General features: G+C 37.8%; 1 protein-coding gene across 4 annotated transcripts in view; it reads right to left on the bottom strand.

The window, feature by feature from the left end:
* Window positions 1–16649, bottom strand: part of Pkhd1 (PKHD1 ciliary IPT domain containing fibrocystin/polyductin) — a 466475-nt gene that overhangs the window by 140943 nt on the left and 308883 nt on the right. For all 4 annotated transcript variants that reach the window (XM_028868108.2, XM_037199703.1, XM_037199704.1 and 1 more), the window contains one exon: window positions 9777–9914. In XM_028868108.2, the coding sequence (XP_028723941.2) occupies window positions 9777–9914 (138 nt within the window). The remainder of the gene's footprint in view (window positions 1–9776; window positions 9915–16649) is intronic.

Raw genomic sequence — 16649 nt, 5'->3', positions numbered from 1 at the left:
GCAGTATATGTAGCAGCCTTCAAACAATGGTGGTTTATTAAACTAATAATAAATTGCTTCTCATAAGTTCTCCTTGCATCATTGGGATACAGAACATAAGACTATGACACTCAGCAGATGGGAATTGCTTCTAATAGTCTCTTGAGGGAACAATCATGTTCTTTATAGTTTGACGAATGATCAGAGACTTGCTAACACAATATTAGTGAATATAGACCTAGGAAAGTTAGGCTGTTCTTACAGAATTCATTGTTGAAGAAAAAACCAGTATAAAAGTCCTCCTCAACCTATATAGCCTATGGAAGCAGGTTCACCATAATCATCAACTACCAAATGAGACATTCTAGTTTCCTGAAAACAACAGAAAATGGGACGGCCAAATATGGTATAGAATAATTGGTAAAGTGAAAATCACCTACTTGTCATTTTGGTTACTCTTCTCTCGGGCAGCATGAAACCACTCCACATTCCCACACCCACAACCCTGTTAGGACTTCCTGTGCACCTGGTGTAAGTTTGGGGGTTTCTCTACACGGATCACCTCAGATCATCCTCTCCAGCCATTTACTGTTAGAAGTGTTAACAGCAAGATTCAGAGAGACAACTCAGTCTGCACAGCACTTGAGTCTGGAGTAAGCACTGGAACCCATGGCTGAGGTGTATCTGCTACAACACTAATGCAATCTCCAGTTCTGTATAGATGCCACAGTGCCTTAGTGGAGTAATGAAGGTATCCTCTGGGACCAAAGAAAGCAAGTGGAAGGAAGCAGAGGACTGGGTACTGTTAAGCAAATGTGCCTGATGTGACTCTTTTCCTGCTGTTTTAAGTCTGTCCAGTAAGCTGTTTTCCTACTGTGATTTCATTTATTTCATGGAGGGTAAAGTCTTACAGGGGGGAAAAATGGTCTAGCACTAAACAGATACCAGAGAGGAAAAGTAGGACACTTCTTGCCCTAGAGAAATGTATGCAGAGTCCCACAAAAAGAGTTGCGCATTTCTCTAAAATCAGAGATTAAATCAATTATGCAACCCCAAAACGGCAGCACATGTGGAGCCTTCACAGAAAATCTGGGCAAAATTAGTCAGCCTGCCGTGATCTTTTAGAATCTGAAGCGACCAGGTTTGGAATCTTTTTGTTAACATGGGGAACGGAAAGATGCAGGCTAGAACTACTTAGCAATCAAGTAGAGGCAAGAGAAGGAAATGTGTACTATTCTAACATTAACATACAGTGCTTCCTGGATTGGTAAAAGCTGGTGAAAGTGAAGCTTCCGGGACTGCTGTACTCAATCGTATTCTCAATGGAGACAGATGTTCTTTTCAACATTAACTTTACCAGTAAGTAAGAGTAGCTGGCTCTGTGACAGGGTACCCCAGATGAAGCATCAGTGCGTTGGTTTACCTTTGCAAAGCTGCTTTGAAACCTGAAGTTTATATCTTGGGAGATAATTGTCATTGTGTTGCAAAGACATTGTTGATACTTTTACATACATGATTTCATTACATTCTCATAGGTCTTCAATGAAGACTGTAGAGATTCCCACAAGGAAACTGAGGCAGGAAGAGCTTATGTAACTAGTCAGAAATTACATAGCTATTATTTAGTGGCATTGGGCTTAGATTTAATAAATACCATTCTAAAACATCTGGAAGACTAAGGGAGAAGTAAAGCATAGTTGTTATTACTTAGCATGATGGTGGGCAATGGAGGGGGAGAACAATTGATTCCAGATGTTAAAATCACCTGGGGAGATGGAAGAAAATAAGTTCTGCTGTACCAAAGATAACCATTATTGATTTGGGGGATATGGTACAAATGGATTCCATGAATGTCCAAACCATAAGAAAAAGGGAAATGGAGCTTTTATTACTTTATTAACTAAATCTCTATGATAGAATCAAATATAAGCCTAGTTTACACTTAAGCCTCCACTATCAACCTGAATCCCCACACCTTGGAGTCAACAAATGCATTCAGGATTATTTTCTAATCTTTCAAATCTTTCTTTTCACAATCATTTTTGTTTTTTCCAATCCTTAAGTTTCCATCCACACCTGGCTCCACTCTTAACTAGTTTCTAAAATCTACTATGGTCTTTAATTGGAGTGTATAAAACTGGCCATGCTTCTTGTTGCATATTAAGAAATTTGAACTAAACATTTAGCACTCCATATGGACAAAGATGAGTAAATCCTCAAAGTCCTTCAGAGGGTTATTTATAAATCATGGCAAATGTTTTTAAATGCTTCGAAACAGCAGGCAAGGAGAAGCATTGTTTCTATTTCATGCTCATTTCCTTCTTTTCACCTTTGCTAAAGCGCTCCGCAGCTGAGCCACAGGAAGTCCTTACGCATGTTCTTCCACTTCCTGCCAGGAATACCACCACTACCCCTTTTCACAGCTAACTCTTCAGAGTCCATCTTTATCCATATCTATCTTTATCATTTAAATCAGGGCTAAGTAACCCCGCTTAGCTATAGCAACATACCATATTTTACCTTAAAACTTTCAGGACTGTGACATTAGTGCCTTTTGCCTGTTTTCTTTTCTTTGTGAGCTAAGAAACAGTGTATCACAAGAAGTAATTTTCAAATGTTTCATAGAAGAATAGTGAGCTAGTTCATTGAGACTAACTTCCTTGCAGAAAACCCCAATAAAGAGAAACCTTATGGTAATAAAAAAAAATGTGAGTAAGTTATAATGATCCTAAACATACATGTACCTAGCAGTATAGCTTCCAATTGTAGAAAGCAGAAATCTAGGGAACTAAAAGGAAAAATGGATAATAAGAGTGGTAAGGCAAACATCTGCTCATATAATAAACAAATACTATGAACACTGTGGTAATACGCGAGACAATTAGCAAGCTTGGCATAATAACCATAGATGGGAAAGCATCCATAAACAATGAATGCGAATTTCTTTCAGACCTGTGCAAGATAAAAACTGATATACAATGATGAAAAAGAAAGCTTAAAAATACTTAGGTAGAATTATTTTTTTTCAAACAGTTTTAAGCAGTCCAGCCAGGCCTTCTATTCACTGTATAGCTGAGGATGGGTTTGAACTACAAATGTTCTTGCCTCTACCAACTAAGTGCAAGTATATACGACCACATCTGAATTTTAAGTTTAACTGAGTTTGTTTTTTAAAGTATTGGAATTACAGAGCACATGCTTTTTGACCAAAATTCAATCAAAATGTTTATTTCATAATGAGAGGTTTAGCCCAGCACAATGGCACACATCTGTAACAGCAGCACTTGGGAGGTAGATGCAGGAAGACGCTTTAAGAGGCAGCCTTGCTTATATAGGGAACCTGAAGCCATGGGCTACATAGGATCTCCCTCTCATCTTTCCCAAAGACAGCTATGTAATTACGTTAAAACGAAGATTTCCTACACATAAGAGGATGTGAAGTTTGGAAGGGGATGTGTGGGAGGGAATTACTAGGAACTGGGATGGAGTGAGGATAGATTTGATTAAAAAAATGCATTTATGTATGAAGAAAAAAGTTATTTTTCAACACAAATTAACAGGTTAATTTTTAAATATGAATTTATCTATTTAATATGTAATTTACCTTATATTAAAGTACAGTTAATTACTCATACTAATTATTTATCAAAAATGACAGATTCTTAAATTTATATTAAAGAAATGTATAAGTTAGAAGCATAAATTAAAAAATATTGATTTTTAAATATTTCAATATTAAAGACATTTACTCAGAAGGATTTTCAGGTTTATTAGAGTTTTGATTAACAACGTACACGTAAAATTGAAAGATAATGAGATGTTTGTGAAAAAGTGTATTCATCCAGAAATAATATCTTTGTATGGCAAACCTCATCTTGAAACACATATTATTTACTATCAGTCTTTTAGCCTTATTACAACTCTCCAAGTACAAAAATGAAATTCTGTGCTTCCTATACTTATACAACATAAAGTATTAAATATAGTATTTAGGAAGCACATGTCTTCAATGTTATTTTAAAATTTTATGAACCAACTATTACCTTGAATAAAGAACTGTCAGCATGAAACCTGATTGACTGGTGAGTGGTCAACATAAGCTCTCATAAACCATGTCTTTGTGGAAATATGTGTGGTAAATTTATGCATTAAAAGTCTATTTGCTTGAAAGAAGACATTAGTGTTTATTTTAAGCTGATATATTATTTTTAAATTATTTTATCATTTTATGTGAATAAGTGCTTTGCCCTCGTGTACATATTGCATGAGTTGCATGTCTGGTGCCCATCAAGGTCAGAAGAGGGTATCAGATCCCCTGGAACTAGAATTACAGATGGTTGTGAGCCATCATGTGGGTGCTGGGAATTAAATCCAGGTCCTCTGCAAAAGCAACAAGTGGTCTTAACCACTGAGCCAACTCTCTATCCCCTGATATATTATTTTTAACAAACATCACACACACAGTTTTCTGTTTCCTCAGTGGTATCACGGCTTTAGGCTGAAGGATGTAATATAGTTTTCTCAGGTTTATTTACTTCTTATTACTTAATAATCCAATGAGTCTTGCAGAACTGCTGGCTTAGAAGGCAATAAACTATATAGATTTCCTTCTTTTGGATCAAGAAAGCTCCAATCCTGGAAGCAATGAAGGTTGCTCCCATAAACCTAGTACTTCATTTCTTGACAACCAAAGCCAGGCATTAATGATGAATTTAGGCTGCTGGCTACAGCTGTGAGAGGGCAGTGACAAGTACCCATCCCTGGCCCTGAAAAACAAAACATGACAGGTTTTAGGATAAAAGTCCAAGTTCTGAGTATAATCACTGAGCAACTAGGCAGTTCATAGAACTGTGACAGGTCGTGGAAATGATGAATTACTGTGTCCCCGGTTCACAAATGTGTGCAGTGTGCCTTGCTGATTTAGGAATTCTTTTAATTTTTAAATGTTATTAGAATATGCATTACTCAATTTATTTGGGTGAAACAAACTATATACATTTATATAAACTTTCTATCCAAACAAATGCCAATATTCCATGTTGCTTATATAATAATAAAATATTTATATACTGTTTTATGTTATTTTGATAGTAGTTTGCATACATATGCTATTTCTGGTTATCCACCTCTGAAGTCTTCCTACAAATTATTACAAGAAAATACTATTCACATGCAGTTTTAAAAGCATAAAATTCCTAATGAATTGAACATTTGCTGACATCAGTGAAAACTATGATTAAAAAAAACACATGTAAATGAATAGGAGCAATATCTCATTTAATAGAACACATAAATAAAAGAGATGGGTTCAGGCAGGTGCTCCTAAGCAAACAAACACAAATTAACAAACCAACAAAACAATATTTATTTTGAGATTGTATTGGCCAATTTCAATTGATCCAAGACAGATTGTAAAAACTGAATTTGGATCTGAAATGATGATAAACAGTGCTCATTACCGAGGGGAAAGGACACAGTCATGATAGAACCCAGTGTTAGTTTTCAGAGTTTTCTTAGGAGGGAAAAGGTGGAGGGGAAAGAGGAGAGTCAGGCCTGGAGAGAGAGAAAGATGGTGGGAATGGGAGAGCAGAACAGAGCAGAGAGAGCAGAGATAGAGGATGGGGTCTATGTCTGGCTTTTTAAGGCGTGTACTTAGTCGCCAGCACACACTGATGACACAGGACACAAGACCCAGAACTGCGCAAGTGCAGGAGTAAGGGGACGATCCTAACAGGATCACCAACTTACTACTATGTTTTCACACCTGTTCAGTTCCTTCCTTGTAGGAGATAAATGTATTGTGGCCATTTAAACATTAAAACTGTAATCCCTAGATGTTTAAGCAAGGTATGTTCTAAGGGGAGAAAAAGCACTGAGATAATGGATAGACCTAGGCATACCCATGCATTCATCTATATACCAATTACACATACCACCAGAAGCTAACAATAAGTTTTACAACATGCACAGAATTCAACCACTTTAATGAAGAGGATACTTTGAAAACTAATACATTATATTAATAAAGTGAATGCAATAAGGACAAGAAGAATGGGTAGAATAGGCCAGAAATAAGATACTGAATGTAACCTACTGGTAGAAACAAGAAAGGTTTCCTAATAGAGGCAGAAGTGCTGGAAGCTGGGAGGGGAGTATTAAAGTTAACTGCAGCAGCTGCTGAACATGGCTTTGTTCTTTGCCAAACACAAGATCTTGAAACAAATAAGTAATGATCTGTTTATTTGTTTTCTCATGAAGGGATGATTCATACAATCACAGAGACTCCCAACATCACAGTTATTTTTGGAGAAATTTCTAGAAGTTGTACAGTGAATTTTCTAGAGTAGAATAAAAAGCTTAATTTACACTGTCCTCTAGTCCATCTCCCACCCTGCAGCACACTTTCCTGTCTCGAGGCTTTAGCTTGAGCTTTTCATCAAGGCTGAGATCATCTTGCCCAGTCTCTCTAGGTCTAGGTCAGTAGCTCTCAACCTGTGGGTTACAAACCCTTTGGATCACATATCAGATATTATATTACACTTCATACAACGGTAGCAAAATTACAGTTATGAAGCAGCAACAAATGTAATTTTATGGTTGGGGGTCACCACAAGATGAGGAACTGTATTAAATGTTTGCAATGTTAGGAAGGTTGAGAACCACTGGTTTAGATCCTTCTGTTCTCTTTGGTCTGAAATTACATGATTCATTGAAATGTTCTTGACTCAGCACCTAACCTCTGATGGCCAACAGCCAACTTAGACCTCTCTTCAAATTATTTCCCTCTTTAGTTTCCTTTAGAACATATATTGTCATTCTAAACATCTTATTCCTGTTCATCTTACTATTTAATCATTTGTTTTCCCAAATAAACAAATGAAAAAACACCAGGATTCTCTTTGTCCCAATGCCTGAAAAATAGTCAACCCCAAAACAATGCCTGGCATTAAACTAATAGTTCAATAAAAGAAAAAATATGAAAGAGAAAGAGGAAAAAGAGAGGAAATGAGAAATGTATAAATGGTACTGGGAAATCATCACAACTGAGGAATTATTTTCTTCTTAATTTTTACTTATTTTCTTCATTCAGGAATGTTATTCATGAAAGTAATTCTATATATCAAGGTGGATAACTGTTAACTTTCAGTGTGTGTTATATTCAATGACACTTAGGAACACATTGAAGTGGGGCCTACCATCAAGCCTGATGACCTTGTGAGGTTAATTCCCAGGACCCACATTGAAGAAGAAGAGAACCAACCTCTACAAGTTGCTCATGGACCTCCACAAGTGCACTGTAGCATACACAAAACCACCCTTCTCTCTCTCTCTCTCTCTCTCTCTCTCTCTCTCTCTCTCTCTCTCTCCACACAAACACACACTGATTAAAAATATAGTAAGTTTATAAAAGAAAAGTTAAAGGCAAAAGTTAACTTGTGAAAGAATAGGAAAAGGATGCAGAGTTTATTAAAATTTCTCATCTCTTAAGAAATACATGCTGGCCTGACAAACAACTCTGCCGTTTAGAATGCTAACTGCTCTTACAGAGGACCTGAGTTAGGTTCCCAACACTCATATCAGTTGACTCACAACTGCCTGTAACTCCAGCTCCAGTAGTGGGATGGGGAGGGGAGGGGCTCAGAGGCTCTCTTTTGGACTCCACAAGCACATACCTAAACAGAGACACACACTTATATACATAATTAAAACTAAGTATTTTAATATATATATATATATATATATATATATATATATATATATATATATATATATTGGGGGGTTGTATTTTGGATTTGATATTGTTGTTGTTGTTACAAGGGTAGGGTAAGATTTTCAGCTCAGGATGCATTTATCAGCCACTATAATAATAGCCAGGGCATAATGATCAATTTTCTTTCCTATTTTCTTCATCTGCTATACTTTGTGCCCATGCATATGTTCTGTTGGATTAGTAAGACAAGCACTAAACAAAGAATGTAGCTGACTCTGGCATTGACATGCAACCTTGATCTCAAATTTACTTCCAATTCTAGCATTCTATGATTCTGAAAGTCAGATGATATCCTTTGCCAGCATCCATTGCCTCAAAATCTTAACCACTAAGAATGAGAACTCCACAGTTAGGATTTGGATCAAATGCCATCACAGAGCAGATATGCTCTGGCAATACACTGTGCCAATGTCCACATCTATTAAGTTTGTTTACTAACTAGCCATATTATCTCTCTCATGTTGGGATTTCTGTAGGTGTGGACAGATGGGTTGAAAGTCTTCCTTCAGGCATAACACACATAGGATTGGGCAGATGGGTTCCAATAAGCAACCTTTAGGCCTGAAACACATGGATGAAACAGAGAGAAAAAAGATACACCATTATCTAGTGATGGGTAAAAATCAAGTTAGGAACAGACATAATACAAAAATATCTGAAACATCTAAAGCAGAACTTGAGAGTAACACAGGGTAACTTTCTTTCAAAGGTACAGATTTTCAGACCACGAGTTGTAAGCCTAAAAAGAGCAACTCCAGTTAGAAGGTGGTGGCTGCCAATAGTTTTTTACTAACACAAAATTATTTATTTCCATCAGTGATTAGATGAGAATTTTATAGAATGCTAAACAAATTGGACAAGAGTTTTAATCAGACATGAAAATATCAGGATTTACAGTCATTTCCCAGTACAGAGAGATTGGGTGAAAATATCTAATGAAGAAACAGATGAAAAGGCATACTTGGCTGCCCCAATACCCAAGGTAAAACAAAAGAAGCCTTATACACATGAACACTGGGGAAACAGTTATTGGAAGCAGCACATAGAGAAAGAGCAGGAATTATAGCTGACAAGAAAGTTGCCAAGACTAACAGCCTGGGGTGGTTCAGAGGTCAGTTGACTTATTGGCTCTATTGGTAGGAGCATTGCTTCTGTTCGGATAACTGGAAGCCAACTGCATGGGGGAGCTTCTGCTGGTACCTAGGTTCCTTAGGCTGCCATCTCTAATCTGTGCAGTGCCCCAGGTGGCAGCTGACCTATCAACATGGAATTGGTGAGTCCTCTCTGACTTCCAACCCTGGTGAGAAAAGACAGGCTTACAGTATTGATTCCGGTAAAACACTCTCAGGTGCAGGTTGAGTCCCAGCCATGCTAACACTCATGTATATGTCCAACAACCATCTCCACACTTACAAGTCTGGATTCCAGGAACAACTCATCCCCTCTATCTTTTACAGCAAAGCAAAGCAAGAATATCTGCCTTTACTAGCCCCAAGGAGCATACCCTTCCAAACCTGTAATTTTGTAAATAGTTCATTTAAGTCTCAAAAAAAATCCAACTGATGTTATTGATTTGTGTATGGACACCCCAGTTGATAAAGTAATATTTATCAAACACATACTATAAGACAATGTGAGCTGCTGTATCTAATTATTTAGACATCTCATCTCCCTATGGTAGGCTCCTTAAGAGTGCATGCATGGTAGGGAGATGGAGGTCCCTTGGAGTTTATTTGCTTAAAGACAAATAGCCAGTGTGAGGCTGTGATAAGTTTGGACCCAGGTTATCTAACTTAGAGTCCCTCTAGGACAACAAAATGGGATTGACAGCGGAGTCAGTAAGAAAGAAGAGAAAGAAGTCACCATTGTCCACATCTAAAGATGTACTTGGAAATGCATTCCCAGCCTTAGCCCTCCCAGCTTATGTCAGGCAGCAGATTCATGCTGCCTTTCATTTCCCACAACATTTTCTCCCAGAACTTGACTATCCTTACGTGGCCGATCCAATCCCCAAGCATTTACTCACCTACTTTCAGCTCCCCTCCTGCAATGAGTAAGCACGCCACACTCAGAACATTGCTTCTGTCCACAGGGAATTCTAAGGTCCCCATCACATAGAGGCGTCTAAGCACTGGAAGATCGGTATCCACAAGAATAGTCCTGTCTGCAGAAGACAAAAAAGTTGCTCAGCTGTGTGCACCTAAAACAAGAGCCACCTTCTCTCCTCCAGTGATGTCTCAGGCTTCTAGCAATTCAGGAACTGCACATGTTATCTGAGTCAGGCCAGCTGCAGTGACCAGAACAAATACTATGTATGAGGCAGTCATATTAACAAATTAGAAAGAAAGTCAGTCATGGTTAGGAAGTTTTGTCACTCTTTAACACAACAATGTTATGGATGAAAAGTCTTGTTTATATCTTCAAATACCCCCCAGCACAAGCCTAATTTAGTACAAATTTAGTACATACAGAAATGAACTCCCTATGCATTATACCTGTGTCCTCACTTTTGACAACTCTCGGGGCATACAGAACAATAGATAAGATCTTGGCCTTGAAAGATAAACAATTTAGTTCTAAATGCCAGCTCTGCTATCTGCTAGATGGGAGACCAATTTTATCCATCTATGCCTCAATTATCTTGTCTGTGAAATGGGAATATAAATAGTATCTGCTTCCTCATGGGTCTTTTGTGAGTATGGAATGAGTTAGTAGATTAAGGTGCTAATATAACATAGTAAGCCACATTTAACTCCCTAATTTCCAGAATGTAATACAGAGTGCATAGTGCGTGCTGGAGAGAAGTATTATGTGTACAGATTTCCATTTGCTTGGCATGCTTATAGAACTCATGGTGACTTCAAACAATTATTCTCCTCCCTTCATCCTGTCATAAAAGCCTTTTCTGTATCACTTTAAGGAAAATAACCATGGATTTTGCCTGATCTTAATGATAAGGTAATGTATGAATAAAACATTTTCACTTAAAACAGTAAATATTTCATGTATGCTGAAGTATTAAGTGTTGCTCTCTGAAGTACTTCAACATGAATTCAAGATGTCAAATAAATGTTTCTGCTTAAATTTTAAGTATCACAATCACTGACAGGTGTGCAGATTTTTTTAAAGAAATTCTTTTGTTAGCATAATCTCATTTCACGTCCTAGGAAACAATGTACTCTGCCATTCTCAGGGACTGGACCAAGCAAATTAACTTGTCAGTAGTTATCTTACTAGCCCTTGCCTGTTCCATTAGGTAGAAGACCAGCCATGCCCTCCTGTGGCAAAGACTATAAGGCTGCAAGCAGACTGGCTCCTCCTTCCTCCTGGGTTTACAGTTTTAGACTCCAGGCAGGAGCTGTCTTTATAGTTAAATGAAGCCATGTGACCGAGTTGTTGCCAATAACAAGCAGGCAGACTTCCAGCATAACACCTTTAGCCCAGTCTATAACCTCTGCATGTTCTCTCCCTCCTCAATTCTTCCAGCTGAACACAGAGTAGTAGATCTCAAAGGATGTCCATGGTCAGGCATCATCAGCACCACCCACTATATGAGGAACTGTTCGGGGTTTTAACTGACAATAAAGCACTCCTCACCTCCTCCTTAGAGATCTACACCACGACTGCCTCTAGAGAAACAACTCTTCTCTTCCACACTCCCAAAACACTGTCTACGCACTCAAGTCAGAACACTAAAATGTGTTGTTTGATTTCCATGCACACATTATTGCATATTAAAAAGTCATCACCACTGAGTCAGTCATTCCTCTCCTATTTTTTGAAGAAACTAAACATTTCTAAAATAAAAGAACAATGCTTCTTATACTGTTGAAAATAAAGACATAAAAGAAGTGTTTCTGTCTCTGGTAAGTTTAGTCCACACATACCTTCAATTCAAGAGTTCATTATATTATTAACAGATACAAGATGACTGACGAGATGGAGAAAGACATAGATAGCTCTCAGCCTCATCTCTGGTACTCCTCAAAACATTCAAATAAAAGAGTGAAATATCCAGAGAATACTATACTTTTATATATTTAGTGGGTTGACAATTTTGAGATTAAAATTTCTTTAAAATAAAGACCTTTAAAAATTAAAGTTTTGTGCAAATGGTCATCATGTGTCCCAAACTATAATCAATGTTTGCTTACAGAACTATTACATAAAACAATAAACATAATTAATAAATGTTTCTTTTAGTCACAGAATGAACACAGAAACACACACACATATGATACTAGACTCTTTGAAGGTAGTTCATGGGTAAAATATGACAAATGCATAGAATTTGTGTACCCATCTACAAGGAATTCTTCCTTTGAATTGTCCTATCTATTCCAAATGTCCCAACCAATGCCCTAGGGATCATTATCACAGATTAACTGCTTGGGACCAGTACACGGCTTCTTCCCTCATTGTGTTTATTTTATCCGAGTCTGAAACAAAGTCTGATGTACATTAGGTCCACAGAATAATACCAAGTAGCACATATATACATAAAATTCAGTAGCCAGAGGGAAAGGATGGGCTTCAGGGAGAAGTATTGCACTTATTTCTTTGGGTGTTATATTTTGTACTTTCCATCTTCCTGGATTCAACTCTCCAATTTTTTTGTCCCTGCCCTTTCCTGCAATATATCACACCTTTCAAGAAGTTGGAAATGAAAGATGAGTGAGAGTTGTTTCTTACCAATATACAGATATATTAATTATACTACTACACTCTATATATTATTATAGAGTATATTCATATGCAATGTATAATTACCATGATAAATACATTAATAAAATAATGCTATAAACTTGAAGTGATGCTATACCTTAATTAAATGGATGCTGGTCTGTTTTTTTTTATTTCCAGCTACTTTTGTTTGGAAAATGCACTAATTTACTTATTATTGCATAATTCTACAATAATGAAATAAATGTACCTCATATAATATTTTCTGTTAAAGGGCTCTCCTTGTATCACAGTTGTAGAGATGATGGGGACATGAGCAATGGAATGTACAATTCATGCTGATATTGGCTCCACATCAGATAAGCTGCCAGGCCAAACTGTCCTCAGATACAAGGACAGCTTGTATCTTTGTGTCCAGGTGTGAGTTTGAACAAATATGCCGCAGTCTCTACAAGTAGCATCATTTCTGTGAAATTATTTCAAAGCATTTCTAGTAATCACTCATAAAAAGTTATGCAACCCACATAATAAATCTAAGTGATGGACTGCCTCTATTTTAACTGTGGCCCAATACTTTCTACCTTGTCCTGGTTGGATGAAGCTCTTCCATCCTATTCTGTCAATGACCAATCTATCCTACTTGAGAGAGTGAGCACTGGCATATGGAGGGAACCATCTGGAATTTCTGTTGCTCAATGGGAGGCTGATGGGGGAGCTGATCTGGAAAGAGCCTCCAAAAAGAAATAATGAGTTCCAGATGTAATTAAAGACTGTCTTTCCCCCCAAAGGGGCTTAGGACCAACCATGGTGTGGTATTTCTGGGTACCGAATTGCACTCTCTTACCACTTGTTCATCCATCAAGTACTAAGCACCCACCATCATTATTCTAGTATCTCTTGCTAAGCAAGTTGGTTTTTTTTTTTTTTTTTGGTTTGTTTGATTTGGTTTGGTTTCTGAACATGTTCTAGTTAGACAATCAGAAATACAAAGCTTTAAAAGAATTCTCTGAAAATGTAACACTAAGGAGCATCTTTAGGATCTCCCTATGCACCCAATGTAAGAATAATAAAAACAAAGGATGTCCAGTCTTGTACAAATACATCATCATCCCCAAGAACAAAACACTGGAGACTTGACCCAACTGTAAAGACAGATGTTGCTGACAGAGGACGAGGACTTCTTTTTGTACCAGAAGTCATTTGACTAATATAATCACAAAATATTCCATGCAATTTCAACTCTAGATTTAAATTCAGTTTTCACACAGAAAAGTCCAAGAATCAAGGTCACTATTTGAGTAGCATTCCAAGGGCCTGACACTCGTCTAAACCCTGCTGACATGAGATCAGGGGCAAAGGGCACAGATCTTAGAACAATGATGGGGTCACATGCACAGGCATGATTTAGGGGAGACAGAACCACTGTTTGTATGGTAGGCACTGTATCAGGCCCCATAATTTAGTTGGAGAGGACAGTTTCCATTACAACTCTCCATTGTCGGGGAGGCAGTCTGATCCAACAGTGGACACAAATGAGGCCTCTGAGGGAGAACAAGAGCGTGCAAGGCACAGCGGGGCAGACAAGGACCATTTGTAGGTTGTCATTGGCCTGTACCTTCCATACATAATGGATTTGTTTCTGTATCCAGACTCAGCTGCCGTATTTTCCTATAAATACATTAACCAAATGAAAAGTAAATCTTAATGCCGTTGAGATCTCTAGTAAATGAGCTAACCTCCCTTTTAAAAAGAAGAGAAGAGTATTTTCAGTCCAGAATGAAAAGTTAATATGCTGCAGTCACTGGTGGTACTTCCTATCTTGTGTGGCCTTGTCTAACTTTAAGGGAATAGACAATCATAATTTATAAATATGGTCAAAAACAATACTCTAAACATAGTGGAAGCTTTCATGCATAAATAATTTACCAGGAAGAAAGGTTAACATGGCTGAAAGTTAATGTCAAGGTGATACATTACCGAAACAATGGCACTGGGTTCTCAAGAGATCCCTCCCCCTCTAGAAAGACTGAACCTGACTGTGCTTGGCAGCGAGGATCCAGTCTCCCTGTAACAGCCCTCTGTTCAGTGAGCTGCAAGCTTTAGTGCTTGCTGTGTTTTTTTTTTAATCAAATCCACACAGGTGGTTCCTTTATTCTACCCCCTGACTATCATCTATTTTCAAACTGGTCTTAAAAATAGGCAAAAGAAGCAGTTTGCCAAGGGCCTGGAGGCATGATCCAGGAAAGAAAGGCAGGTTCCTCACACCTTGACAGAAAACCATCTGCCTCCCTGGTGTGTGTGTGTGTGTGTGTGTGTGTGTGTGTGTGTGTGTGTAAGTGTAAGACAGACAGACAGAGAAAGAGAGACAGAGACGAGACAGAAAGACAGATAGACAGAGACAGAGCTACAGACAGCAAGGAGGGAGATGGGAGAGGGGGGAGATAATAGCTCTTCTCCTTTAAACCACACACTATATTCCCATCCCACCCCTGCTCACAGTCTGAATGTCTTTTCCAGTCCTTTACAGACATGCATAATTCCCACAGCAGAATCAACACTTTAAATTATGATATTTTAATTGATCAATAAAATGTTTTACATACAATGTTTGTCTCTTCCTCTAGTCTATACCATCTGTTCTACAAAAACAAAAAAATATTGTGAATCTGTGTAATAGAAGTTTTTTTTTTTTAAGTAAAATTACCTACAGTATCAGATCAATCCTCTGAACTCCAAATTCTGAAAGGAAAATGCCAGGAAGTGCTGCTGTTTTCACAATAATAAAAGGAAATTAAAGCCTTTTCTCTTCTGATCTGGCCTTGCTGTTTTAATCCAGGGATTGTGTTGTGCTACTGTGTGGTTAGTTTTTTTGTTAAATTGATGTGAGCTGGACTCATTTTGGAAGAAGGAAACTCAACTGAGTAAATGTTTCTACAAGATTGGCTGGTCATGCATTTTCATGGTTGATAATTGATGTGAAGGGCTCAGTTCACAGTGGTAAGTGGTGTGACCCCTGGTCCTTGATATTAAAAAAAGAAGAAGAAAAAAAAGCAAGCTGAGCAAGCTACGAGGACTAGTGTTCCTCCATGACCTTGTTTTGAGTCTCTGACTTGACTTCCCTGGCTGATAGACTACAGGTTGTCAGAGCAAATAAACCCTTTTCTTTCCAAGTGGCTTTTGATCCTGGTGTGTTACCACAGCCATAGAAACCCTAACTGAGACAGCTACTTTTCTCCACAAAGCCTCAAAATCTTTACACAGCCTGACTTGAAGCTGCAATTTCAAACATCGAGCATACTCCTCTGCTTCTACTAATGGTTCAAGTATAATATTTAAAAAAAAAAAAAAAAAGAAAGAAAGAAATCGCCGGGCAGTGGTGGCACACGCCTTTAATCCCAGCACTCGGGAGGCAGAGGCAGGTGGATCTCTGTGAGTTCGAGGCCAGCCTGGTCTCCAAAGCGAGTTCCAGGGAAGGCGCAAAGCTACACAGAGAAATCCTGTCTTGAAAAAAACAAAAAAAAAAATCAAACCCTGAAATCCTGAGAATAATTATGCATTTTGATAAATTTGAGGTTTAGGTGTGAAGCTACCAGGTTGGCTTTGGCCACATGATTCTATTACTTCAGTTCATTGTGAATAAATATAGGCTGACATGAGGTTTGGGGATACAGTTCTTTCTCTAATCCTAATAGCACATATGTGGCTAAGGACACATATTACAGGGGCAGGAAAAAGCTAGTGTGACTCTCAGGTGACCCATTTAATATATTTTTACATGCTACAGTTTGTTAAATCAGACGGCATCAAACATAATCCTATGTGGGTTTTGTTTGATTTGTTTCCCCATGAAAAACAATGAGACTGACTTCTAATGAATCCATGTATGTTCACAGTTTAACCCTGAAGAAAAAGTATAGAAGTCTACAAAATCATTTGCTCCTGAATGAAGCATTTTGGGCAAAGGTCTGTGTAGCAAATATTCTATTCAGTGTTTATTTCCCCATGAGCTCCTTATTGGAAACAAAGCCCCCCCCCCACATTTATTTTCTGCTTCAAACAGAGAGGAAATATTTTCAGAAAATTATGAGATTCTTCATTTTTCTTCATTGCTGTTGATTACTTATTCTCACACTTTTAATATATTTTTCTAACTGGAATAAAACCCAAAACATCACTATGTTTCTTAAAGATGATGATGTTTGTAGTCTATTTCGTT

This window comes from Peromyscus leucopus, chromosome 16_21, assembly GCF_004664715.2.
Source record: "Peromyscus leucopus breed LL Stock chromosome 16_21, UCI_PerLeu_2.1, whole genome shotgun sequence".
Lineage (NCBI taxonomy): Eukaryota > Metazoa > Chordata > Mammalia > Rodentia > Cricetidae > Peromyscus > Peromyscus leucopus.
The sequence above is the reverse complement of the archived record's forward strand: the minus strand, read 5'-3'. Positions and strand labels throughout refer to the sequence as shown.